The sequence below is a fragment of the Orbicella faveolata genome, unplaced genomic scaffold (genome assembly GCF_042242905.1).
Source record: "Orbicella faveolata isolate gen_17 unplaced genomic scaffold, um_ofav_v1 contig_36, whole genome shotgun sequence".
Lineage (NCBI taxonomy): Eukaryota > Metazoa > Cnidaria > Anthozoa > Scleractinia > Merulinidae > Orbicella > Orbicella faveolata.
The window spans coordinates 13097406-13125064 of NW_028301565.1; the positions used below are offsets into that span (position 1 = coordinate 13097406).

Sequence of the window (27659 nt, forward strand, 5' to 3'; positions counted from 1 at the left end):
CAATGCGCCTGCGATCTTCCGATTACCGCTGAATTTTGCACGTGGTCGCGAGTTTGGCTTCAAGAGTTGTTTTGGCTGAGAGCTAGCGAAGAATTTTGCGGATTGCAATGGCTAAAGAGGTACCTCAAATGGTTAAGTTTTCACTGAGGTCCGTCTTGTTGTCAAGTAAAAAGGGAATCAAGCAAACAAGTATCGAGAAGGACTACTACAAGCTGACAAACTCAAACCTTGACGTCAAAAAATATGGCTACCAGGACTTGTATGAATTTTTGCTAGCGCTCCCTGACGTTGCGAGACTGGAATTTTCTGTTAAGGATGGAGAGAACAAAGTGTTCGGGGTTGCTGCAGAGGGTGTTTATATGTCGGACCATGCGAAGAAAGCTGAGGGAATCCCAAATGGACTCAAACCTTTGCCACCTTCGGAGTGGCCTAGAAACAAAGAGCAAAAAGTCGAAAAGTCTACCTTGAAAATTACAGCAGAGTCGGACGAGAAAAGGAAGATTTTGCCTAACTCCCGAGGATTATATGGACTCCATATTAAGAATTTACCTCCTGGTTGCCAAGAAGTAAGTAGGTCTTAAGCTTACTACTTACCAATGAAGTGTGGAAGGAGCCTAAAAAGCAGAAAGCTGCACGAGCAAACCAAAACCTAGTTTTCTCACAACCATTTTTCCTATCTTTGTTTGATTTTTTCATCTTACTCGACTATTACGTAGCCTGGGATGGCTGGTAGGGATTGTTCATGCATGGTCTATATATAGGTTGCTGCTGCATTCTGTATCAACATTGACCACTTATTAACCAAGAGTGAGGTCTTATGGAAAAATCTCAAACCAAAGATCTTGCTGTATTGACTGAGAGATAGTGAAGTCAATACTATAAGGCTTAGGTTTGAGATTTTCCTGTAGAGACCGAACATTCAAGGTTTAAAAGAAGTTTATCATGTGGCTTATAAAAAGCTCTTTGGTTGTTTCCTTTGTCCTGCATGGCACTAACTCGTTCCTAATTCAACATTGTGAATTTGTTGTTCTCCTGGAATTGTAGCTCCTCAGGGTTATAGATTTAAATCTCAGCGTGTTCCTCATCAGTCAACGTTTTCAGCCATTACAATTTTCAGGAAAAAAAGCAATGTTTTTTATTTACCTCTTGCTTTGTTTTTGCAGGCCCATAATCAGCCCGTGAGCATTATGGGAGAATAATGCTCTAGAATTAGCCAATCAGAGCATGCCTTATATCGGCCACAAACACAAGCCATATGATAACTCTATTTAACAATAAGATAATGAGCTTGAGATTTCTATTGCCTGATACTTGATGAGGGCACAGTCCAAGTCAACCTGACAAGAATAACCCTTATTGTTGTAGTATAAATCTACCAGTAGTTCAGAACTTTGTCTAAATTATCCTCTTCACAGACACTTTAAAAATGCAAGAAAGTGCCATCTTTTTGTTAACAACCACACACTGCTAGGCTATTCACTATCTACAACAGAATACATAGTGAGTAGCGTGGCCAATACGAGAGTGACATTTGTGATTAGACCATTAGTAGATTTATACTAAGTCTATTCATATTTCCTTTCCAGAATGAAATAAGTCGTATCTTCAAGCAGTTTCGCAGTTTAAGAGAAGTGAAAATTGAAAGTTCTAGCAGGTAGGTTGTTTGTAATATTGTTAAATTATGCTGTAGAAATCAACAATTCTCGGTAGACTACAAGCCCATGAGTTTTCAATGAACAAGTATTTAACAAGGTGCAGCCAAATTGACTATCAGTCATGGAAAATGAGGATAAGTGGTCTAATAAAAAGTAGTCAAATTCTCTCTTAATGGGCACCTCTATTAGAGGAATTATCTCCATAAGAGTAGACGGATGAGCGGTGTTGGTCCCTGCTCTTGTTTAGTCGTTTTATTGTAACTAAACTCTCTAGAAGATGGACACCTGTCTAAGATGGACAACAAACACATTTTGAAACTGGCAAGGGACATTTGAGAAGTGCTATACTACAAAATGGAAGTGTACAGTGTGTAGGTTCTTGGTAGGTTTTAAAGACATGATGATCACCACAGTTATAGACACAACTGTAAGCAGCTGTGAAATTAAGCTTGAGAAAAATTTGGGCTTGAATGGGACTCAAACCCATGACCTGTACAATGCCGGTGCAGTGCTTCACCAACTGAGCTATCAAAACAAAACAATTTATTGTTTTGGATTTGTAGTGAACATGTACATGCAACATTTAGCTGGAGGATCATGGATGTAAATAAGTGCAAATCAGATTTTCTAAGTAATTGATGATGTTCTTTATTGATTTTTTGGGGGGTTGACGCTTTTTAATAACCACTATGCATTTAAATGGCCAAAAATGTGATTTGTCTCTTATTAATAAAGTCATTGATGAGTAAAATGTAGATTCTGTTGATATGTTTTAATTTGTGCTTGTTTCCTCAGAGTAATATTTTTGATAAATTAATGGTCTTTGGTCTTTGCTCTCATCCTTTAGAATTGCATTTGTGAGGTTTTCCAATTATGCGGATGCTGTGCGAGCTCTCAGTGATATGGATGGCTACAGTTTAAGAGGTGTCATGTTGAAAATGAATCCTGCTACTGAGCGCATGTCCCAGCAAAATGCAAAAGGTGGCAAGGATAAAAAGGACGAGTCAAAAATGGGCAGAGCAAACAAGAACAGAGATAAAACGATGACCAATGGCTTTGTGGATAAAGAGGCTGTCATTGCAGAACTCAAACCTGGAAGTAGTTTAAACAATTCTTTACCATCACCTAAAGAAATGAAAACAGCTCTTTCAGAAGAAAGCTGGGAAACAGATGGTGGATTGCCACCAAAACTGGTAGTTGGAGAAAACGAGAAGTTTTTTAACCAAGACAATTTTGATACTTGTGTATATAAAGAAGATGGATTCTACCCCATACATGTTAGTAATTTTCCTGCGGGAACCACACAGGTGAGGTTACAACTTAAATATCACCCTCCTCCCTGTATGTGCCCCCTTTCTAATAAGCTTCTAATTTTGAGTTTGCTTTTGTTAAGGAACATTTGTAATCCAACAAGCACCCCTTTATCATAGTTTTATTTACAGTCCCATCAGAGTACCACTTTGGTACACCAAGTGGTGGCCAAAAAGCTCTGCATGAAGAAAAACACACCAGCTTTTTTGCCACCAAAGACTCAAGTATTAACTTTGGAATGCTTTGGATATCACTTGGAACTCTGAATAGTATAATTATCTAAAGGTCAGAAGGGTAAAAATATTATTTTCTGTAACACTTCACTTCATTTCACTTCACATGTTACGTTGGCTCATCTCTAATTTTGAAATGGCTTTTAACACCAATGTCTAGAATACATGTACCAGTATGCTACATTTTAAAAGAACGGTGACCATCCTTGTAGGATTAGTAGTTTTAATTTAGAGTAATATTTTGATGATCTATTAATTAATTGAATCTATTAAACTTATTTCAATTAACAAAATCTACTTGATATATAATGATTTATTTTGAAATGATTATAAATTTTGTTTGCACTTCATCTTAGACAACTATTTGTAGCTGATTTTCACTAAGAGAAGGATTCCTTTGTTCTCAGGAAGCACTTAAACAGTTATTCAGTACATGTGGAGACATTGCACGGATAAAATTGCAAGAAAAGTGAGTTCATGTACAGTGTTATAAAGATCTTTGTTTTAATTCATCTCATGGAAAATTCATGGAAAAAATTGAAACAACTGACCAAAGTAAAACTGCATGTGTTCTATGGGAATAATCTATCTTTGAATAGTTTATATATTATATAATGGTTTGAAGGAGTATTGGTAGTTCATCCAGAGTGACCATCTGGGCAAGGGTAGTTTTGAAAAGGAAGTGTTGTTGATGACTGATGTTTCAGCAACTTGAACGGATTAAAAAAATAATGTTTTTATATTTTTTTGGATAACAGGTTTGCTTTTATCAGTTTCACCAAACAAGAAGGAGCTGTAACTGCCTTAAAAAAAATGAAAGGTACAAAGTTAGGTGATAAATTTCTCACAGTGACTCCCAGAACACCCAAAGGTAAAGCCAAGCAACAAGAGAACTCATCGGGTGAGAAATGTGTAGGATTATTATTATTACATGTTTTTTGAATTAATTATAAGGAGTGATGGAATCATAGAAATCCAACAGGAACAAGCCCTGTAGATTGAAAAAGATAGATTTCAGTGTGATCTTTTGACTTGCCTTTTTTTTTTATCATCAGTGGGATCTTCTGCACTAAATCATACATCTAGTCAGAGTTCTGTCTCCAGCAGTGATTCCTTAACACCACAGTCACCTAAAAGTCACACTGTTTCTGCAGCTTGTAGCTCAGGGATTAACAGTAATGGACGCACACATACAGAGTGCAATGACAGTGATGTAAGAGTTAATGGATACAGAGGAATGTCTGAGAGTTGCAGAGGACAAAAGACAGGAAGTTGTAGCAATGCAGCAGACACTTCTAGTAACATCCACGTGTTTAAACAAGAAGGAAAACTGGAAGAGACTAAAACTGCAAGTTGTTCTTCTAAAGTTGTTTCTGAGAAAGGCTGCAGCAGTTTTGATAGCAAGCCACAAACTTCTGTTAGTGTAAAACAAAGTGTGCATGTTCATACTCTATTAGCATACTTAGAAATGTGTGAACTTTTAAAGAGGTGCAAGAAGCCTATGAGGACTCTAGATAACATTGGAGCTAAGGAGTTTGACATTCTTGTGACTGACGTTATTGACTCTTGTCATTTCTGGGCCAACATCGATGATGAGGTGAGCCCATTGTAGGGAGGAGGTTTATGTACATACATGTAACTCACCTTGGTTTAAGACGAGAGCTGTCAACTCTCTGGCATCAACATGCCTCGCTTGAAGGAGAAGGGTTGATAGAACCCCTTGCTTTTTTTCTGTTATGAGAAGTGATCTAATGCTCTGCTTCCTATGACCTTCCCTCTGGTCATTTGTGATACTAAATTGGAATATTATGGTAAATTACTCACTAAATTTAATCCAGAAAATTTTGCCATCTCTCCCACTTATTACCCTCAGGAAAATCCTATTTCTGCCACATTGCCTTCATGGCTTTCCTTCCCCTTTTTTCCTTTAGGTTCCTTTCCTCCTTGCCCACCCATACATTGAAGGTGGCTTACTACAATTTTATTGGAGTATTAGCTCTGAACTCGTTTGAAAAATGTTCCAAGATGTTTTTCCTTTCCTTTTGCCACGATTATAATTATTTGATGTTTGAACAATGAATTAATATGTTACTAAATAGCCAAAATGCAAATCATTTCATCTGTAAACTGCAGTTTTGTGTATAAAATGGTGATGGAATTGCTTGAAGATGAAATTTTATGGTTTGATTACAGATTGGAAGCTACAAGGAACTGGAACAAATCCGAAATGATCTTCAGATAGTAGAACATCATCCACGGTGTATGCCAATGCAGTATCAACTGGGTGCGTCTTTGTTTTCGGAGGACAAAAAGTGGTACAGGTAAGGTACCAGAAAGTCCCGGGAGTAGTGCCCATATTGTTTTTGGTTTTAGCAGCCTTTTCCAGTACATGTAGCTATTTTTGGAGGGTTATCACATTTACATTCTCTGAAGCTCATTACTTTAGGGTGGTGGAAACATGGATGTACCATATATTTATACCTTGATTAATGGTACTATTATTGCATTGTAACTGTAAGCACACACTTTACTGGTACATCAAGCAAGCTTACAGTCACTTTTAACTTTTCTTTTGTAATTTTTTACAGTTACTTTTAACTTGCTTTTCCTTACTACAGTTTTGTATTCTCTTTGTCCTGTCTGTGCTATAGTTTGTAAAATTTGGTGAAAGGTCGCTCAAGGCCTAGATTGATTGATGAAGAATCCTAGCTTAAGAATGCTTGCTACGTGTACCTGTAATGAATGTTTGTCATTGTCCAAAAAATGTTGAGCAGGGTGCGAGGAAATTTACAAGAATAATTTTTCTTTTCTTTCAAGATGCTGCTGTTTAGAAGTGTCTAATTTAGAAAGGAAAGAAGCCAAAGTGTTTTATATTGATTATGGTAACTGTGAGTGGATTTCATGGGACCGGTTTACAGACATACATAAGAGATTTTGGGATCTTGCTCCACAAGCAGTGCCTTTCAAACTGGCAGGTAACCTAGACTATGTACCAGGTCTACAGTGTTGGTTTAATTTTAATAACTATTGAGAGTGCAGTACTACGTACAAAGTACTAAGTTTTAAAAAAATTTCAGACATTGTCTGCTGAATATTAGAACAGTAAAGGCAAAAATTAAGTTACCAAAAAAACCTCATACCCTAGCATGGTAAGATTTTGCTTTCGGTTAAGAGGAACTTGTGCTATTTTTTGATCCTAAATGTATGCCACTTTTTGATCCTAAATGTGGCCTTTGTGTGCATTCTATAGGGATCAACCGTTTTCAGTTGGTTCGGTTTTCATGATTTTAACCAAGGCTGTGGGCTAAGAAAAATTACAAGGAGCCTGAAGGTTCCTGATCATGAAATCCTGGGTGCCCAGCACTAAGCTTACATGTATCATCAGAATATTTTGCAATGGCCAGTTAATTCTTGTTCTGAGAAGTGTGGAGACTGTGGATAGGTTCACTTGACTGTCTTATTAGTGTTAATTATATAATGTTAAAAAAATGTGTTTAATTTATACATAGTGTGTTCTTGCAGGTCTTGAGAATGCATCAGGTGTGTCACCAGCAATGTTGAATGAAGGGTCAAAATACTTGACTGATCTGATTATTAACAAAGTATGCAGGGCAAGATCAGTCCAACCATCAGACCCTAGTAAGGTAACAAATCCTCATTTGTGAGTTAAAGTAAAATTTGTTGATGATTTTTTCTTATGGGAATCCCCCCCCCCCCCCCCCCCCCAGAGATGAGTACTTTGCCTTGTGGAACAGTTAAAGGGAAAAGTTAGGAAAGATGTATGGTGAGAAAGTTCATGGCATGTTCTCACTCACATATTGGTGAGGTGCAAATTGTGGTTCAAGAAATTTTTAATTTTTAAATTTTTGGAAGCAACATGATAGAAAAATAGAATTAATGATGGTAATAGGACTGAGTGGAGTCCAATTCGGTCTGTAATCATACGAGTGATTAACAAAATCGGACGACTGCGAAGCGGGAGTCCGATTTGTTAATCACAAGTATGATTACTGACCGAATTGGACGACACGATGTCCTGTTACCAATTAATCAAAACTATGACAAAATTCGAGAGATGAACAAACCATCGATTGAGCACTGAACTATTAAACGTCGTTGTGAATGCTGAAAAACACAGCAGTTTACCCAACAAAGTGCACCGCAACAGCGCGCGCAAAATGACACGTACTGTCCAATTACAAGCATGACGCGTACACTGTCCAATTAATGCTCAAATCGGGCTGCTGATAGCCAATCACGTTCGAGAATTTTGTTATAGTTTTGATTAATTCTGACATTGTACTCAAAACTGTTGCCAGACAAGGACAAGGACAAGGACACTGTTTGTAGTTGTGTACATTATTCAAACACATCTGCATCTCATGCTTACAAGAACTACCATGCACACATATAAAATAGAAGAAAAACTACCTTGGTTGGATAAAAAAATCAGTTTCAAAATAAAAGCTGAGTATTTAGCTGTTGTCAACTTGAAGATGATAGTCAACTGTCAGCATGTAATAGGCTTTATTATAGGGCTTGTATTTGTAGCTAGGGCATTATTCTCCTGTAATGCCCACAGGCCAATTATGGGCCTGCAAAACAAGGCAAAAAGCCATATAATAAGCAACTTACTAACCTCAAACATTCAGTCTTTACGGAAAAATTTCAGACCTCGGCCTTGCTGTATTGGTTTGAGATTTTCCCATAAAGACCACTCTCGGTTAATAAGTACCGGTAGTTAATATTTGTGATCATGTTGTTGAACTGAAACTAGCTTAAAAGTTAATGCAAATGAAGTGAAACTGTCGTAGATGATGTTCCCATTGGAAGCTACTTTCAAGTCCAATCCTGAGGATACAAATAATGGTTTTATTATTAAATTTTTTGTGGAATTTTAACATTATGATTGGACTTAAACTTTGATTTTGTTTTTGTTGTATTGCTTAGCCTCATGTTATTGAGGTGGAACTGATTGTCAATTCTGAGGATAAAGGGGAAATACATGTCAATAAACAGATGGCCCTGACACAATATGTACAAGAGACAAGGAAATCACTCCTTGGAGCCCAAGGACAGCTTCAGAATCACTCTATTCAAGAAATCGATCAGACACTTGGCTCTCGGCAACAAGCAACTGTGATTCAACCACAACAGCCTGCAAAACAATTGCCACCACGACCGTCTGTGAACACTCAGAATGCACAACTGTCCCAGGCAACTGTACAGCATGTGCAGCCAGTCAAACAGTCACTGGATCAAGAACTCCTGCCAAGCAAACAAGCATGGCCTTCCCAGCAACTGACAACTTCTTTGAAAAATCCTGTTCTGGAGACACTACAGAATGTGCGAGTTAACCAGCAGTCCTTGCCAAATCAAAACATGGAACCAGTAGAAAAATCATTGCTGGACACACTGCAGAAACAGCAACTACCAAGCTATGTGTACCAGTTATTTGAGAAAAAAGAAGTTATTGAAGTTCTTATCTCACATGTAAGCCACAGATTCAATTGCTTAGTCTTTCACTCACTTTCTACTCACTCTCCATTATTTTTGTTATTATTGACCAGGGATCCATGTTGGTTTTTTCTTCAAGTTGTCAGCAGGGCAAGTACGCCAGATGGCATACTTGCCTGTTCTCATACCATGCGATGCACCTTAGGATGGATACAATATGGCGGAACAATGTTTTAGTTTCATAAATAATCGGAGTGCTAATCAAAGGAATTACTCTTCTTGTTGAGAATTAGAAAAGAACTAAAAACTTTTATCAAATAAATTTTGATCAGCAAGGCTGAAGATGTCCGTGGCAAACCGTTTTTTGGTTCCTTTATTTCTGAATCATGACACGGTACCAGAAAGGATCGTTATCATGAAATCCTTTGGAATGCAACAGAACATCATGTAAATGGAAAGTTTACTTTTTTATTATTTTCCAGATTTTCATGTTACCAGTTTCCCAGTACATCATGTCCGCAGTTGCAGCTCTCGGTAGACACAGACAAACCAGATACAAGTGAAAACCAATTCTCTTTGATTGCCATGAAGGCTGAAAGGAATGCCTTCGCTCCTCCTGCTCGTATTTGGCTTGTTTTTCTGAAGCGTAAATATTACTTAACGCCTGATCAAAACGATCAAAACAGCTGTGCGTGACCTGTTTTTGGCAGATGCAGTACAGAGCATCAGCGGTTGACAAAATGAAAATTGAGCCTACAGTGATTTCATTCTTTACATCATTCAAGATGGCGGAGCAAAATGACAATTTTATTGTGAAAGAAAGCTGCAAATCTTTCTCTGTTCTCTACAAGTTCCAAATGGATGACACTGAGTGGTCAGATTTTGCAGGAAATTGACATAAGAATATTTAGGAAATGTATTTTATTTCTGTTAGAGTCAAACTCAAGTCTTCCAGCCGATGAGCTTCGATATTGTTTTGGTCGATTTTTTACTGACGACTGGATGACTGCGAATATGGATCCCTGCTGACAGTTACATATTATGTAGACTTTCAATAATGTTGAAAAATACCTTAAGGCCTTGCATAGTAAATGCCGGACCCTTAGTAAACATTGGGTCCACAATGTCAAAGCTAAGTTTCAAATCTATTGAACACTCTTAGTTTTTAACTAAGGTTTAATTTCAACACAGGTTTAATTTCAACACAGCAGTAAATGATCAATAATTACCAGGAATCAGTGTGAAACTCAGTATCTCATGTATTGGGAATAACGGTTTTTGCAGTAGCCCTTGCTGTGAGAAAATTGACCCAATCACTTTGTACTTTTTACCTAAAATGGCAGAGGTTATATATTGCTGTAATGATGTTATTTTAATAATAAAGTGTATTATTGATAATACACTTTATTATTGCATCTACTACGATGAATAACAACAACCTTTTCCTCGATGTTATTTTAGTGTAACATTGTCGACTGCATGACTTGTATGACAGGCCTAGAATGAATGTAATATATATCTTAACAGGTTGTCTCCCCCGATGAAATCTATTTCTTTCTGGCTGACAAAAATACTCAAGAGAGTCTTCAAAGAATGACATGGATGTTGAGCAGTGAGGCCAATCCTAAAGCATTGGTAAGGTGGTGAAAATCTCTAAACATTAGCTGACCTTATATACCTGTTGAGGTTTTGACTTCCATGCAGACTGATATTACAACGTTTGTGAACTGTCGATACCTATCAAAATAGATTTTATGAGCAAATTTGTAAGCTCTGGAAACCTTTTCAATTTACTATCAAGAAATTTATACATTTATTGTTGGCGTACTGGATTGTATCTAAATCCAGATTTTAGCCTGGTCAGTGTTCTTGTTTTGCACTCTTGAAGGTACTTCAACTATTACTTTACCCCTTTCCTTTTTGGGTCTCACACTTTACCTAGGAACAAGTCATGCCATTGGCCCTTGGTTGGCAGTTTGCCATTGGTTGTGTAAAGGGTGGACAATGGTATCTGTTGGATAAATTACTAACAGTATCTAGTGGATAAAATAATGTAGACCAAACAAACTATTGTATGCCATCCCCTGAATAGTGATTTACCTCAGTGGTGGATAGTGTTGTCTTTTCTTTAAACAAACTAGGGCCAGATCAGGACACTAAATAGTGCCCCTTTTCCATACGAAAAAAAGTAAGAAATATAGGGTAAATAAAGAGGTAGAGGCGTTTGAAGCAACCTTACAAATGCTTGGTTTAATCAGCGGTTTTTTTTTTTTTTTTTCAATTAACTTGTGATGGCAAAACATTGGTCCCATTCAGGCCAGGCATAGTACTTAATGATCCTCCATGTCAATAATATTATCGCCAAAAAAACAAACAAACAAACAAACAACAACAACAACAACAACAAAAACAGATTGAGTTAAGTGCCAGCAGAGACAAGATGCCAGTATTTACCATATTCAACTTGTACCTTTTTTACCCCCTGTGAATTAATCAGTGCTAGATGTGTAGTGAAACTCCACAGGCAAATGTATTACAGTATTAAAATTGTTTTTGGTGTTTTAATAGAATGCAAGCTCATTTTAAACCAGAGATCAGGTTAGGCAACATGGTCTTTGGGAGGTGTTGATTTTGCTTATAATAGTTATTTACTCTTATGCATTCCGTATTATCTGATGATGATGAATATTTTTGAGGTATTGAATTTTCCACCATCAGATCTACCCAAGAGTTGGAGATATCGTGACCAGAATTCGGGAATGTTCTACTGGTGATAAAATGTATCGGGTTAGGATCAAATCCATCCCTAAGGGTACTACCACTGGAGTAGTAGACAAGGTAATGTTCAGTATTTAAGACGAATTCTGCTCAAAGCTAGAGCATTAAGTGCAAAAATTATTTACAAAAAAATCTACTCAATACATGTGGCACAGTAACTTTTTAAATACTATTTGAAGCATCTCACTTTTATTTATTTCTCTAAGTGACCCCATGATTAAATTGTCAAGCATTCTTGAGAAAGTTAATGTCAAACCTCGTAAGAATGCTTTAACCGTGTGTTATTGTCTTTTCAACTGACATGAAATGTCCAGTTTAATTAAAATATGGATAACTTAAAATTCAATTTTCTCTCGTGGGTCAGCGTTAGAGCCAATGTCCCAATAAGTTCCTAACTGTGTTCAAAATACTGGTACTACAGTTCTAACTATGCAATGAGGTTTTTGTGGTAACTTTATTTTTCCAGTATTGCTCAAATGTTCAGCTGAAATAATCTTCATACAATCATCGTAAGTGTGGCCTCAGCTAGTCCTAAAAACAAACCTTGTCAGAAGTTGGCCAAATGAAAACCGAGGTCATGGGTTTGAATCTCACTGAGATCAAAATAATTTCTTTATTTTGTGTAATCCCAAAGTTCTTTTCTTAGGGCTAATACTCAGAAGTAAATTCATGGATCATTTCCAACACTTTAAATTACTGTAAAGTTAGTCCAGTCTCTAATGTCCTCGTGTAGTTAGTAATAGGCTGTATGGCTCAATATTGCATTGCCATTCACACTAGTAAAAAATTAATATGTTGTTTTCTTCAGGTAGTGGTTCAAAATATTGACTATGGCTGGACTGAGACAGTGTGGCTGAAGTGTTTGTGTGAGCTTCCTCCAGGTTTTAGTGACCTACCACCGCAAGTAATGCAGTCTAAGCTTGCAGGAATACAAAAAAGGCCAGGGTTGCAAATGTATCCAGACACTGTCAAGAATATGTTAATTGCTGTGAAGAGAAAGAGAAAGGTATTTCGTTATTCAGCTATAATCTCAGTTTAGTGCTTACATGTGAGGCAAAAATATAAATGAGAGCCTAATTCTGGTTTAGCCAGTTTAGAAGTTTAAAAACTAGGCAAACACAAAATGTGATATACATGTATTCATACATGGAACAAGGGTTACAGCAGTGAAGTAGATTGACTGAATTTTTGAGTTTAAAACACTCACTGATGTATTTATTTATTTATTATTTTAAAATGAGTTATTTTTTTGGCTTCAGCCTTTTGACATGGGGTTTGAAGTGCTTTTAGTACAGCAGTAGCAATTACATGATTGTATTTATTTTAAATTATTTTGAATTCAGCTGATGATTTCTCCAGGATTTTGGGGAGGCCAGGAGATATTCTAGGGTGAACACAGGTGCATGCCAGTGATAGTTAAAGAGAGGGGCATAAAAGGGATCCTGCAAACTGAAACTGAAGAAAATCAACCGCAACTGTTGCAAAAAGGACTAAAAAAGTAAAAGTTAAAACACTTTTTTCAAGAAATTCAAACAGTTTTGATATACATGTTTTGGATGACCCAGATTACCTGATTCTTCTGGTATCATATCTGGCAATGGATGGGATCATCCAAAAACTTGTATCATAAATTGTTTCCATTTTTACTTAAAGATTATATCTTGTGTGCTATTACTTTGAAAACTCTTTTTGAAATGTGTTGAATATGTATTTTTCAGATGTTACAAGCATCAGTGGTAAAGCATCAAGAGGATGGCATACTCCTGGTTGAACTTTTTGAATCTGAAGGGCCAAGTCTGAATGTTCAGCTATTAAATATGGATTGTGTTCAGCTGGATGAATCTCTGCAGCCTCTTTTATGTTCAAACTTTGTGTCAGCAGGATTGAAAGGTTGTGGTTTGTTACAAAACCAGAGATCCAACAATCTCCCTATCTCAGGTAATCAAAGTTTTCATGTAATATATCAAAACAAAAGACAGTTTTTTTATCGGGAGTATTTTTGATGAAATTTGAGGTGTTTGGATAGCCGATGAAACACTGTCTCGAGTGTTTGATTTATCTTCTCAATTATTGAAACAAAAACTAACGAGTAAATGGAGAAGTAAAATCATCAAATTTTATGCTAATCTTTGTTTTAACTTGAAGAATTATTAATGAGTTTGAGAAGTACACATACTGTATCTTTTCCTGGTTTGCTTTGATTTTTTTTTAACTTTATATAAGTATTGACTCTCTACATATCAAACAAGATCAGTTCTTAACTTGATTTTGACATAATTGCTAACTTTGTTGCTAGCAACCAATGGTGCTTATAGTGTTATTTAAGGAGTGACTCTTCTGTTTCTACGTGGTAGCACGATGTTAATGATCATAACCATTTCATTGTGCTCCCAATAAAGGGGAACCAGAGTTGCATGCAAGGGGCCTCTCAGCCTTTTGAAAAAGCACATCTGTATCAGATTATAAAATAGTTGTAGAAGGAAAAAGAAAACCTTGTTGCATTAAAAAGACAGCTGCAAGAATCTCAACTATTTTGTAAATTAAAGATCTTATGGTGATAGTTCTTCACAGTATGGTATAATAATTATACCATGTGGCATATGTATAACTTTTTACCTTGACTTTGACGTAGTCATCATAATAAATATTATAATTACTATATTATCGTATTATTTTTGTAGCTAATCAAAATCCAAGATTGCACCCACAAACGAAAAGACTGGATCATTCTGTTGAAGTGCAGTCAGATCACTCGGATTGGGAAGACAGCTTGCTGGAGATAGAGGAAGGCTGGATGGAAGCTACACCTTTCACAGGGGCTCATAAAAATGCACTTGAAAGACAATCTCAGGATTATCTCTATATGCCCCCACCACCTACGATTCCCTATTCTTCAGCAGTATTACCAAGTAGTGGTCTTCCTTCTCCAGTGGCATCAGCGAGTAGTGTCTCCTCTGATGTATGCCCTTCTTCCTCAACAAGATTATTGAGTAGCATGCCCCTTGGCCAACAGCCCCCTTCTTCAACTCTAGCTTCACCAACGTCAACATCAGCAAGTAATGCCACCTCAAATGTACAACCCCTTTCCTCAAAAGGGTCAGGGAGTAGTGTGCCCCTTGACGTACACTCCCCTTCTTCATTGGGATCAGATAGCAGTGATGTGCATGGTTCGCACACAAGCTTAAAAAACTTGTCTAATGTTGTGGGGGAGTCAAGTGTCTCTGACACTGTTAATGGAACTGCTTTAAGTAGAGAACAGAAAATCTTACAGGACAAACAGTTAGCCCAAAGTTGTTTAGAAGAGGAACTAGTAGACCAGAAAGATGCTGAAGACTGGTGGCAAGAAAAAAGGGAACTGATTGAGAAGGATGAAGAGCTGAAAAGGATCTTAGACATGCCACGTGCTGAGATGATGAAGATGATAAGTTTAAGGCAGGAAAAGGAAAAGTTGGAGAGGAAAATCAGGTAGTTCATAGTATTAAAATGCCAAGTCAAAACAATTTCAAAGCGAGCCAAGTGGCCCATCCTGCTGGTGTATAACTCCATTTTCTTGTGGGAGGTGCAATTTTTGTCACTGCCAGCCTCTTGCAGCACCAGGGGTAATAACAGTACATATCACATGGTGCTGACCTCTTTCGGTCAGCACTGTGTGTTACTGGTAGGTGGTTGTTTCTTCTTTACAAGGTACAAGCTGAACTGTGTACCATTTGGAACTTCCTTATGTTCTTTCTTAAAGTAAGGAATGAGTCAGTCTTGAGGCTGTATTAGGGCTTTTTGGGATACGGGATGTCCTGACGTTGCTAATCGAACCAAAAACGAATATTTGATTAATAGTCCAGTTTCGAGTTTGCCATGACTGCTGATTAGAAGAACTGAGAATGCATTTGCACAGGGTTAGCCTCGATCTAAAGTAAAATATTCACAAATTCCAGTGAGAAGATGACCTGTTTACAGCCCTGTGTATTATTTAATTTTCAAATTTGTGGCGCCTTCCCGCCGGTATTGGTGAATATTTTTTTAAGGTCGAGGCTAACCCTGTGCAAATGCGTTCTCAGTGCTTTTATTCAGCAGTCATGGTGAACTCGAAACTGGACTATCGAACTCAATCAAAGTTACTTAATTGAACACCAATCACATGATTGCATTTGACTGAGTTTGGGTATTGGAACACAATCAAATTCTCACAAAAAAGTTGAGCAATTACATGCTGTAAATGCAATTGAATGCAATCGTACATTTGATAACCAAACAGTTTGATTGGTTACAAGGAGGAGATATTGGGGCCAAAAATTAATGAGATTTGGGATACTCAGACCCCCCTCCTAATGGGGACTCACTCTTACAAAACTATTCCAATTTTGACACCAATTCAAGAACTGTTTTGCAGTTGAAAATCTAGGTGTGACTATTTTTTACCATTGTGTTGTTTTAGATGGTTTCCACACCCCTTCCACAGAGGGTTTTTTTGTGTGAGACCTCCAAACCCTGCTGGAAGTTCTAGTTTTGATTGATACTTTCCTTTAAGGATTTTAGCTTTTGAGACTGCACTGCCAGCCCCTTGGAATTTTCAATAATCCTCCATGGGGTGGGAATGGATATTTCCTGGAACCACACATTTGAAGCTATCATAGCTGTAACTAGGCCAGAAAGGTTGAGGTAACAATACTATTATACATTTATATTTAGCTATTTTATCAATTTTTTTTTGCAGGATAAAAGGACTTGAAAACCAGATATTGAAACTGCAAAAGGAACTTAGACAATTAGAACTTGAAAAAGGAGAACTTGAAGGGGAAAGCAGCTAAAAGTGATATTAATAATATTTTTTTGTGGAAAAAAAAATTAAGATTCCAGCATTTAAGAGATTCCATCTTGCCTCTTTGTGCTTGTCTACAGTAAGGCAGTACTGTAGCCCAACAAACACTCTTTTACCTTTAGATGATTGTTACTACTGACTAACCTATCAAACACTGCACTACTTTCATTATCACCAATGGCAACTTAATTGTAACATCTCACTTGCAGACGCTTCTCTCACATGGTTAGGTTTATGGCATGTGACTCGAGACCACTGTATTCTCCGTTTTAAACATGTCATCAAAGGGTAGTTTTGTAAGGCTGTATGTTATGATTCTCAAAATGAGATTGTCCTCAGGAAAATGTCAGGGAATGATTTTTTTCCTTAAGATCATGGGATTTGAAATCTTTGTCAAAGAAATGTTGGGGGATTTTATTGTAAGTTTGCTGAAGGTTTTGGTAACAAGTGTTGATGTTGATGATGTTCAATTTTAATTTTTACAATAATTGGCAGAGAAGAAGTGTCAGAAACTTGTTTATCGAGAGCCACGTTCAAAGAAAGTATAGACTGAAATGACATAACCTTTACCACAATACATAGTGTAATTAATGTGATATTCTGGAAAACTTGTGAAATGTTGCAATTTTTCCACTCAATGTAAACCAGAGTTGTGAAATGTTGATAGTAATTATTATGACATTTAGGATGGTCTATTACAGTGTAGACCATGCACAAAGGTGATTGCTTTGTTAATGGTCTATAAGAGTTATTTTTGCTGAGAAAATAAAAGTAAAATAGAAAATAATAATACTGGTAATTTAAGTGTGATTACATATATCTTATTAGATATTTTAGTGTGCAGTATCGCTGTATATTTTTACGAGTTGTGCTGTATTTTGACGAGCCCGTAGGGTGAGTCAAAATACAAACAACAAGTGAAAATATAGTGATACTACACACCAAAACATCAAATAAGAGATTTATTATCTAACTGGTGTAGTCAATAAATTTATCAATGAAAGAGGGAGAGTGTGACAGTTTTGTGTGCGTGCACCGACCTGTATGGCAAACAGGTTTTCTACTGTACAAATAACTGTACAATATATCACTGTACATTTGTACTGTTATTTGGACGGTATTCGCTGCAGTTGGATAATAAGGACATATATTGACCTGTAAATTCTTCCAGTTGTTTTTTCAAGACAGAGAAGTTGTTAAAAGTAGTACTGTAGTATAAGTTTTGAAGGTCCTGCTTTGAGAACTTTTTATTATTTTTAAGGTGTGAGAGATACAACTTCTACTACGGCTACAGTTTAAAGATGTTTGTTGGGTAAAATATTTTGTGAGTGTGTGGTGGTGGAATAATAATGTCAGGTTTCTTGTTGTGTAATGATTTGACTAACCCATGATCATGTGATTGGAACACAGTTATATTCTTTGCACCACTGGTCAATGTTTCTATTAACTAGTGAAGAAGTATGATTTCTAATGTTAAATTGAAAGTAGATCTTAAAATAGCAGGTGTTCTGATCTATTCTGCAGAGATGTCTTGAATTTCCTCTTTTATACCCAATTTGTCTTGGTTGAGTGCTGCTGTCAGGGCTGTCATTAAGTTTTGTCACCTGTTTTCTTGATGTCCCCTCCTCCCCCTAACAAACTTTTTACTTCGTGGATTAATGGTATCAATGACAGGCAAGCAATACTTACTTATTCCTCTTCGTTCCTAGTGGAACATAGGTCCTCAACTAGAGCCCGCCACCTAAGCCTATTTTGTGCAGTGCCCCTTGCCTCATTCCATGCGAGATGTTTCCTCTCCAACTCTGCCATTCTCGTACGTCGCCAGGTGTGCTGGGGTCTCTCTCTCTTTCGCTTCCCCTGTGGGTTCCACTCCAGTGCCCTCTTGACTACATGTCCATCTGGTCTCCTCAACACGTGGTCGATCCAGCCCCAAGCTCTTTGTCTCATCTCTTGCTCTATCGGTCGCCCTGTTTGTCTCCAAAACTCCCCTTTGCTGATTTTTCTAGGCCACCAAATCTGCAATATGTTCCTCAGGCTCTTATTGATGAACACTTGCAACTTCTGCTCCAACCCTTAGTCAGCCTCCAAGTTTCAGAACCATACAAGAGCACTGCCTTCACATTTGACCCAAAGGCTCTCGCTTGGTCCTGGATGTTAGTGCTGTGGATCGCCATATTGGTCTCAGCATTGCAAATGCCTGTCTTGCCTTTCCAATTTGTGCCTGAATGTCCTCATCAGTGTCTCCCTTCTTGCTTACAATGCTTCCAAGGTATGTGAACTGATCTACTTCCTCAATCCGCCCTCCTGCAACCGACACACCATCACCACGTCTGTTACCAATATGCATCAATTTTGTCTTGGTGGCATTGATCTTCAGGCCTACCTTCGCACCTTGTACCTCCAAGGCCCGTGTCTTATCCCTGATATCCTGTATTCTGTGCGACAGTAGGGCCAGATCATTGGCAAAGTCAAGGTCTTCTAAGGATGTCGTAAAGGTCCACTGAATACCTCTCTTTCTGTTAAAGGCTGTCTAAGCAAGCAATATGACCTGTAAAGAAAAAGGCCCACCAAGCATACTCAGCCGTAGTAGGTGCTTCAGGTTAGGTGGGTCCTGGTGTTAGTCACTCCACACCCAATGTTTTATTGCAAAAAAAACTGGCAATTCACTTTCAGGATTAGCAGCACTGAGAGATATACATGTACCATAACATTTGGTTGATCACTCTTAGGTGTTAAAAGTTCTGCCCACAAACAGTGGCAAGGACTGTAAATGTTTGGTGGACTTGTCATACATGTAAATGCGGAAATTTAATTTATTGGTAAAAAATGACGGTGATCTTTGTTGTGTTTGACTTGCATCCCTTGTTGAGTATTTTTGTTGCAATCGAATACAGAGATGGCCACAATGCCAAACAATGCCAAAGTTTTCCCAAAGGCTTATTGTTCAACCCTTATAGTATGCTGGCACAGATATGATCAAGTGGTGGTTTATATCTTGAAACAGCTGCAAAAGTTATTTCTCACAGTTGGTCAATTTGCTTGGTTAACTGACTGACAAAACCTAGAAGGTGAATGAACTGATTGATTGATTGATCAGTCAATCATTTAGTTAGTTGGTCAGACAGTCAGTCAGTCTTTGTCAGTCACTTGGCTGATAGGTCAATTGATCAGCCAAGCAATTTATCAATATAACAAATCAGTCAATAAATCAGTGAATCAATCAAATAATTTTTATTAGTTACCTGAGAAATGCAAATGTACATGTTATAGATTCAATTATCCCTTTGATCGTATTTGTCAGGAACTGTATACAGATGCATTTGCTAGATTACTATTTCCTCAAGTCTCTCAGTCTCTCTATATAGAGCATATATGCTCTATATATGCTTAAAAGATTGTTTGCCTAAATGATGTTTTAATCCTCCCATTTATAAATACGATCTTGATGACATGTTTGTTTTCCTGCCACACGTACCCACGTGTAATGCGTGAACTTATGTTAATTCAAGGTGAGACTTTTTTTTTTCCGGTACAACGCGCCGACCTTTCAAAGACTTGTCTTATCTTTAAAGATTCTCTATCACTCTTGGAATAGTGACCTTGCAAGGTAACGCCTTAAACTGCTTTTAGTTTTCCAGTGCAACTTTAATGGAGGTGAGACTTCAGTAACTTCAATAATAAAAACTATTGGGCCGATAACGGTAAGAATTAACCAAGACACTTCAAGTATTCTTCCCGTGCAATAACGGGGTTTTTGAGGGATTACAAGAATTCGTGTGGAGGAAAGTAATCGAACGAAATGACATTTAGTGTTACTAAGTGTAAGCGAGCTGCACTAGTTAATCATCTGAACTGACATAAGTTCAAAATCATTCCAACCCCAACATCAAAACTAAAAGTTCACGACAAATTTCACTAACTTCTTACATGGAGCGAAGTAACTTTTGTATGGAGTGAACTGACTTCTGGTTGGGGGGAAATGACCATGGGGCGAAGTGACCGTAATTCCTAATTGCAATGAATGACAGCACGGAGAACACTTCAATATTCAGCTAAATAATAACTGATTGTCGTAGAAGTTATCCTATATAAATTAAGTTATTTTATTAGTGTCACAGTTAAGACTAAAGTACTCCTTTAGTGCTGGGTATATCGGTTCCTTCTCTCTTGATGGCAGCCCGTAATGCTAGCGCCAAAGCTTTGAACGCCGACTCCGCTCTGTGATGATCATTCTTTCCTTTTAGTACATCTATGTGTAATGTAATGGCTGCTGAAGTAGCAAAAGAGCTCAAAAAGTGGGACAGCATCTCGCATGAAAGATTACCAATGTTCTCCCTTTGCAAGTTCAAATTGATGTCGGCAAAAGGTCGTCCGGATATGTCCACGACGGCTCGAGAGAGCGATTCATCGAGAGGAGCGTAAGCATAGCCATACCTCGCTATACCCCTTAAATCCCCAAGAGCTGCTTTAAACGCTTGCCCGAGAACAATACCGCAGTCTTCCACAGAGTGGTGATCGTCTATATGTAGGTCACCTTTGCAGCTAAGAGTGAGATCGATTCGCCCGTGTTTTGACAAAGCGGTCAGCATATGATCCAGAAATCCAATTCCAGTATTTACAACGCTTTCTCCAGCTCCGTCTAAGTTCAGGATCAAAGAAATATCGGTTTCTTTCGTCTTTCTTTCAATATTTGCCGTTCTCAATTTTTTCGAAGATTCTTCCGCCATCTTGAAATTCTCAACAATGAAGAGATTGGATACTAGAGTTCAGTCTTATGCAACTTAGCACGAAATCGAGGTAAAGAAATTTGGTGTTAGTTCGTCAGTAGTCATGACAACGGGATGGGATGACAACCACTGCGCCAACTCGACGGCTGTAGTTCCTGAGGTGATTTGAGAGAGGCGGTATTCACATTCTATACAGCGTTTCTGAAGACTGATACTCAGTCAATATGATGGTACAACATGTACGAAGGTGTAGGGAATTCACTGGGCCTACTCCTCATTCCGTGGCTATTGTGAGTGTTGGAAATTTTTGCCATTCTATGAGCTTGATTTCAACTTTGCTTGTGTGTTGTCGGTCTGTTGTTTGATTTCTAACTCTGTAAAGCAGCTTTGTCCTCGAATTACACTTCTCTTGTTTTGTCATTGACGAAGTCGAAGATGTCAACGTGAAGCAAAAAGTTGCCTTGTAAACTAAGTAAGCCGTTATGGACAAGAAATAGCTTAATTCTCTATGTTATAATAGAAAGCCAAGCCTACGAGCAAAAGACCAGTGGAACATCTTATCCTTGAAACAAGAAGAAAAGATGAACTTAGAGAACAAGCCATTGCTGAAACCAAGTACCAAAAACAGTGTGATTTAAAGGTAAAGCGATTTAACGTAAGGTTATTAGACTTTACTATCACCAGAAATTTGTAGGATCCATGTAGATCTGCATAATCTGTTGTCTTCTGTAAGTGTAATAGTTTCCAGAGAAAAGGTACTACTGTTATGTTGAAGTTTTCCGTTGTGGACATGTAAAACTTTCTTTTAAGCCTGTTATTTAATTTTTGTTCTTCCCTCTTGCAGTCGGAATGGGAGAAAGCAACTGATAAGAGAATAAAGAGCAATACAATTTCCAGAAGAGTTGAGAAGTTAATGCAGAGAGGAACTTTTAGTCTGGAGGACAGAAGAGAAAGGTTGGAATTTATATTAAACTTTAAAAAAAAATAAACCAAAGATATTTCAGTTCCAGATAATGTAAATTAACTGCTACATTGTACTACATTGTACTTCCCTTGCACAGTGGTATTACTGGGCCAATGTTTAGGAATGCAATTATCTGTCACTATCAAAAGGTTTGAGAAACACAGTGTAAGATGTGCTTTGGTTTAAAAGATATTGAAAGCAGTTGTGTTGTAACTATGATCTCTTTTGTTCTAATTCAGACTAAAGGAAATGCTATTGGCTGAAGAACAACAGTACATTGAGGAAATGGAGGCAAAAGAGGAAACAACTCTTGAAAGACAGGCCAAGATGAGAGAAAGAGCCAAGTTCTTAAAGGAGAAAAGAGAACAGGAACGGTTAAAACTTGTACAGGAAAAGTTTGATCAGAGGTGGAGGTATGTAGCAGCATCAGAATTATTGGTTCTCCTTATTTTCTTTTCATTTCTAGTTTGAAATCTGAATTTTCATAACAAGTTTAGACATGGTTACTTAACAACTGGTGTCTACTTACATAATCTGTCCTTTCAAAACTCTACCATGATATTGTTCTTCAAAATAGGTTAAGATTTTAATATCATATACATTGTTTAGATATATATCAAGTTGACTTTGTGCATGCTGGTGATTTTCAGAGACAACTGTGAAGAGCTACGATCAACCCTCAGTCAGCGCCATCAAGATGAAGTTTTCACTGAGCGTCATGAACAGCTTCAAATGAAAGAGGAGCAGAAAACGAAGGATGCAGAAGTAGATAAATATTATGCTGATTTATGGGCAAAAGACATACAGATTAAAAGTATGAAAGAAGAACAGACTGCAAGGGAGCAGATTGAAAGGAACCGCGAGACTTTGAAGGTTTGTTACTGTTTCATAGTTGAATTCTCCTGAAGCGCTTAGTAATACTTGCCTGAAATTTATTTAACTTAGGTACACTAAATTGACGTGAACTAAAATGCTCATAACGTGTGGGACACTGCATGACCACCTACATGCTCATTCATTTCTTACAGAGTTTAATATCCTCACTTGGAGGTTAATTGCTATGCCAAATGTGGTTAGCATAGTAGTAGTGTGCTGCCCAATGTAGGTTAAGCCAGTGTCCTTTAGAACATTCTTTAACTTATTTCTTAGATGAACAGTTTTTATTTAAGGTAATTCCTCTGAAATAAACGTGACAATAGATTTTTGTTCAAACTTTGTCCACTGAATATTTGTCATATGATAACTTCAATTTTGAAATAAAAAAGATGGGTGCCCATGCTCATTAAGGAGCAGTGAGGTATTGAAAATGCCCCATTTTGGCATTATTTAATGCTTATTATAAAAACGCATTCCCAGTAATTGTAAAATCTTTGTGAGCCCAGACTCATAACAAAACGCATTAAACTACAGTCAATACATTGTGTCAGACACAAATAAACATTTTAAGTTTGATTCAGACAGAAAGCTGAATCCTTGATTAAAAAATTTAACCAAATTTCTTGACATGGTTACCGACTGCAAGATAGAAAAGACCACAGTGTGTCTGCTATTTTTCTTATTTATTCAATTTTCAGCAATAGAAATTAGATCAGTCTTTCCTCACGTGAAGCTTATGATTAGTTGATTACAATGACTGGAAAAAAAATTGGGTTGCCTGTGCTCGTTGTTGAGCTAGAGCGATTTTTCAACTGAAAGAGCTCAATATCAAGGCAAATCCGTCATGTTTTCAATATGCACGTGCACGAGCGCGCACTAATGACGCCATAAATTATGCACAGTAAGGATGCACAATGCAAATGTGAGGAATGACCTTAAATTCCTATATCTGAAGCCAAATTTGTGTTAGGACAACTGTGGCATGAACAAATATGTCTCATAACTAACGCTGTTGTTGGCCATTTAAAATCTTCAGGTTCTGCAAGTGCAGATTGCAGCCTGTGAAAAGCAGCGAGAAGATGAAAAGAAATTGAAAGAGATGGAAGCAGAGTGGTTGAAAGAAGAAGCAAGACTAAGAAATGAGGAGGAGAAATGGTTGCAGGGTGAAAAGCTCCGTAAACAGAAAGCAGCAAAAAAATCAAGAGAGGTGTCCATCAGGCTTAAGAAAGAAAAAGAGGTTTGTTGCAAAACACTATCACTCTCACATGACTACAAGCTATTACACTGTTCATAACATTACAATTTGGTAATGTTAGAAATCTACAGTTGTCCTTACCCATATTACATTTCTGATATGCTTATCAGAGTGAAGTCCTACCAGAACAATGATCTCTTCTCAAGCAGTCAGGGAAACAAGTATCATTGTTGAGAAATTGTCATTGAAGTAATACCAAAGAACTTTCAGAGACAACATATTTATTTTTGCTATCCACTGGAAGTTGTTTACCCTGACTGCAATGAGCCAAGTACAACTCCGAGACAAGCAGTTTATCAAATTATACATGTAGCTCTCAGAAATAAGTCATGGAACCCCGAGAAAAACAAACGACAAAAGGCAAAAATCATTTCCTGACATTATTAAGTACCAATGGAAATTTGTGAGGGTGTCACTTGACGATATTGATAACATGAAAAAATATAAAGCAATATGAATTTGAAATACCTGCCAATTATTTGTGAGAAAAAGTTTGAGCAAGTGTTGTTTTAAAAGGATGTGTTTCTGTAGATATACTGTAGAGGTCCTTTTATATTCATCATTCACTTGTCATCCTCAGGCTAAAGAAAAACAAGAAGAATTAGCAATGGACATGAAAATATTGGAGAAACTTTTGGATGATACACGGAATGAAGTGAAGGAAGAAACACAGAGAAAGGTGTGTAGTTGTTTTAAGTGGTTTCAATATCTGTATAGTTCACATCTTAGATGCACATGTACAAAGTGTATGAGACTACAGAGGAAAACACCAGGTAGCAGTCGGAACAGACTCTAGGACTCTATCATTCGGGCGCTACTGCTTCCAGCAAAAACCTCCACCTCTTTAAGAAAAATTGTTTATTTCATAGTCAAGAACGTTGTGGCAAACCTCTGTCCAAAGACCCAACTGACTTGTGATTAGATCGGCAATGTTTCCCTAATTAATCTGTTTAACTAGTCAAGAAATTTTTAGGAATAATTTTGAGGGCTAAAATACACTTCTGCTAATAGGAGCTAACCAACAGGCTACAGGTAGCAGCACATTTACAATTATTGACTTCATTGCCTGTTGAAGACTAACGAAACTAATGATGAAACCTGTGAATGTCATGGTTTGTTTGTATTTATTTTAAGTGTTGATCTTTATTTTATGAACAGCGTGAAATGCGTGAGGAAAACTTGCGTTTCATGCAATACTGTGCCATGAACCGTAAAGAGGAGGAAGAAAGAGAGAAGGAACTGGAACGACTGGTGAATGAAGAGGTTGAGAAAAAATGGGCCCAAACCATACAGCAGTATAAACTCGAGAGAGATGCCCGCAAGAAGCTTCTGGCAAATGTCATGAAAACAAGAGAACAACAAACTGAAGAGAGAAGTAATTGATTCAGTTGAATTAACTTTGAAGATAGAGCTTTGTGCATCATTTAGGTTAACCCAATTCCTGGAATAGGCTATGTGGTGTGGCGAGCTATTCTACAGCCTCATTCAAATCCTTGGTGTGTTTTTTTCTTCTCTTAGAGCGACTGGCAGAAGAAGAACAAGAGGCTGAAAGAAAAGAACGGGAAGCATTGCTTTCAGCCATTGAAGAACACAAGCGACTGGAGGCAGAGAATCAGGAAAGAATAAAGAACAGAAATGTGTCATTCCAACGAGATCTTGACATGCAAATAGATTATCAACGAAGGGTCAAGGCCAAGGAAATGGAAGAGGAAGAAAGGGAATTCAGAATGGGACAGGTCAGTTCAATTCAACATGCAGTAGGACAGAGAATGTCATTACAAAAATGAATTTCTGGGAGCAAGTGCACTCCTTAGGAAAGTCGACAGATTTATTAATTTATTGGAAGAATTTAAGTTCGTTGAGAGATCTTCCTCGCCTAAGTGTTGTTGAATACATGTACATACAACGCTTTTTACTGCTCTGTTACATCTCACGGTCTGATAGGTCTCTCACACTATAATTCCAGGGAGAAGGATTACTATCTGATGTTGGGGTTGAGTTTATCACCTCCCACCTTTAGCTTTGTGCTGCTTTAACGTATACCAAGCTTATTCATGAAAAAAAGCGACAAATGGATTGAAACTTGAAAGACTAAGACAGCCCAAATATTAGAATCAGTAAGTTCATTAACGATACTTAGTATATGGCAGAAATCTATCATAGCAAGTGAGGATGACTAATGCTAACAATGAAGTAGGAATTCGTAAACGTTTTTGTTCCCTGCTCCTGTTGTTGTTGTTGAGATATTTGTACACAAGGAGGGTTACAATTCAGAGTACATTGCTACTCAGGACGAGTTGTGGAGAAGGCTAACAGTTCCTACTTTTCTGGCAGGAGGCGGAAGCTGAATATCAGCGGAAGTTAAAGGAAGCATTGGAGCGACCAACCATCGATAAAGTACATCCCATGAGAATTATGGGAACAGCACTCAGAAGCAAATCCAACTAACTTCCGTATTTACAAGATTAACAAAATATGAATTTGTGCATCTTGTTGACGATTTCTAATACAGGGATGAAGTGAATTGTACTTGAACAGATAATAAAGCTTCTTATTCTGAATCCTAACTAGAGTTTAAAATAATAGGAACGTTGTGTAAACTGGAGTTAGTTTCTTCAATGTACAGCTGTAATATGATACGAAACAGTGATGTATGTGTAAAATTTCACCAAGGTTTTGTCTTTGTTATAGTGAGGTAGTTTGGGAGTAGATGCTCTTGCCTTTGTGTAACATGCAAGAACAACACATTATACAAAGTGTAAATAAAAGGTTATTTATGATGTACCAGTTGTTATAAGAAAGCTTTTCTTTTTCCTTATGTGTTAGTAGGTTGCGTATAAACGCTAAAAAACTGACATTTTCTTAGAAAAGTGTGAGAATGAGAAACAAACATACAAAGACACTTTTCGATTCATGTAGGTTCCAGAAGACATGTACTGGCAATCGAAAAAAAAAACCAGAAACTTTCTCGACAAATCGTCTCGAGAGATCAGCGTTTGTCGAAAGTAATTGATTCTCAGTCATTCTAATATGTATTTGATACAGTGATCCTCGTTGGACACGAGTCCTTTCTTTCGAGAGAGGTTTCAGCGCTCTCGCGATTTAATAATCACATCTCACAAGAAGAGAGGCGCTACGAAAGACAGCTTGCAACATCCCTTTGAGTCGGTGTCCTTCTGATGCCAAACTGGGTCCCCGACAGTGGCTGTCGGCACTTGGGGGAATAAGTGGACTACTTTCTCTTTTTTTTTTTTACATGTGAAGGGAATGTATTAATGCAGTGCAATGAAATGCAATTATAGAATCCAGAGATTTAAGGACAGCAGGATAAGATATCTTGTGTAAGATTCCTTTGCTGTATCTTTGTGATTCAATATGACGCCGGTCATTGACCAATGAGACCAAAAAGAATAACAAATGAGCTTTGACGATTGGAGGTCCAGATTAAGACAGATCGGGCTCGCTGTAAGGAAGTCACACTTAAGTCACTGTGACCCTGCATGGAAATGCAAGTATGGGATATCAAAGAACAACTAAAGGAGGTAAAGCGCAATGAAGATTTATCTCTCCAGGAAGCAAACCGAAAT

General features: G+C 37.5%; 3 protein-coding genes across 3 annotated transcripts; 2 read left to right on the top strand and 1 right to left on the bottom strand.

Moving 5' to 3' along the window:
* The first annotated feature begins 26 nt into the window (after positions 1 to 26).
* Positions 27 to 17674, top strand: LOC110064306 (uncharacterized). Its single transcript, XM_020771342.2, has 16 exons — positions 27 to 566; positions 1587 to 1654; positions 2503 to 2962; positions 3607 to 3668; positions 3958 to 4100; positions 4255 to 4796; positions 5393 to 5520; positions 6017 to 6174; positions 6722 to 6843; positions 8150 to 8692; positions 10184 to 10291; positions 11375 to 11494; positions 12243 to 12440; positions 13153 to 13372; positions 14116 to 14899; positions 16146 to 17674. Exons 1-16 carry the CDS (start codon positions 108 to 110, stop codon positions 16237 to 16239), a joined length of 4209 nt encoding a protein of 1402 aa, XP_020627001.2. The 5' UTR covers positions 27 to 107; the 3' UTR covers positions 16240 to 17674.
* Positions 17675 to 19458: 1784 nt separating this feature from the next.
* LOC110064310 (uncharacterized) lies at positions 19459 to 21043 on the bottom strand. The gene has a single exon (XM_020771347.2). The coding sequence runs from the start codon at positions 20975 to 20977 to the stop codon at positions 20375 to 20377; it is 603 nt and encodes a 200-aa protein (XP_020627006.2). The 5' UTR covers positions 20978 to 21043; the 3' UTR covers positions 19459 to 20374.
* A 22-nt stretch (positions 21044 to 21065) lies between these two features.
* LOC110064308 (cilia- and flagella-associated protein 53-like) lies at positions 21066 to 26856 on the top strand. Its single transcript, XM_020771343.2, has 10 exons — positions 21066 to 21267; positions 21498 to 21617; positions 21822 to 21931; positions 22181 to 22354; positions 22592 to 22814; positions 23854 to 24054; positions 24653 to 24751; positions 25231 to 25447; positions 25591 to 25808; positions 26407 to 26856. Exons 1-10 carry the CDS (start codon positions 21202 to 21204, stop codon positions 26518 to 26520), a joined length of 1542 nt encoding a protein of 513 aa, XP_020627002.2. The 5' UTR covers positions 21066 to 21201; the 3' UTR covers positions 26521 to 26856.
* The last annotated feature ends 803 nt before the right edge of the window (positions 26857 to 27659 follow it).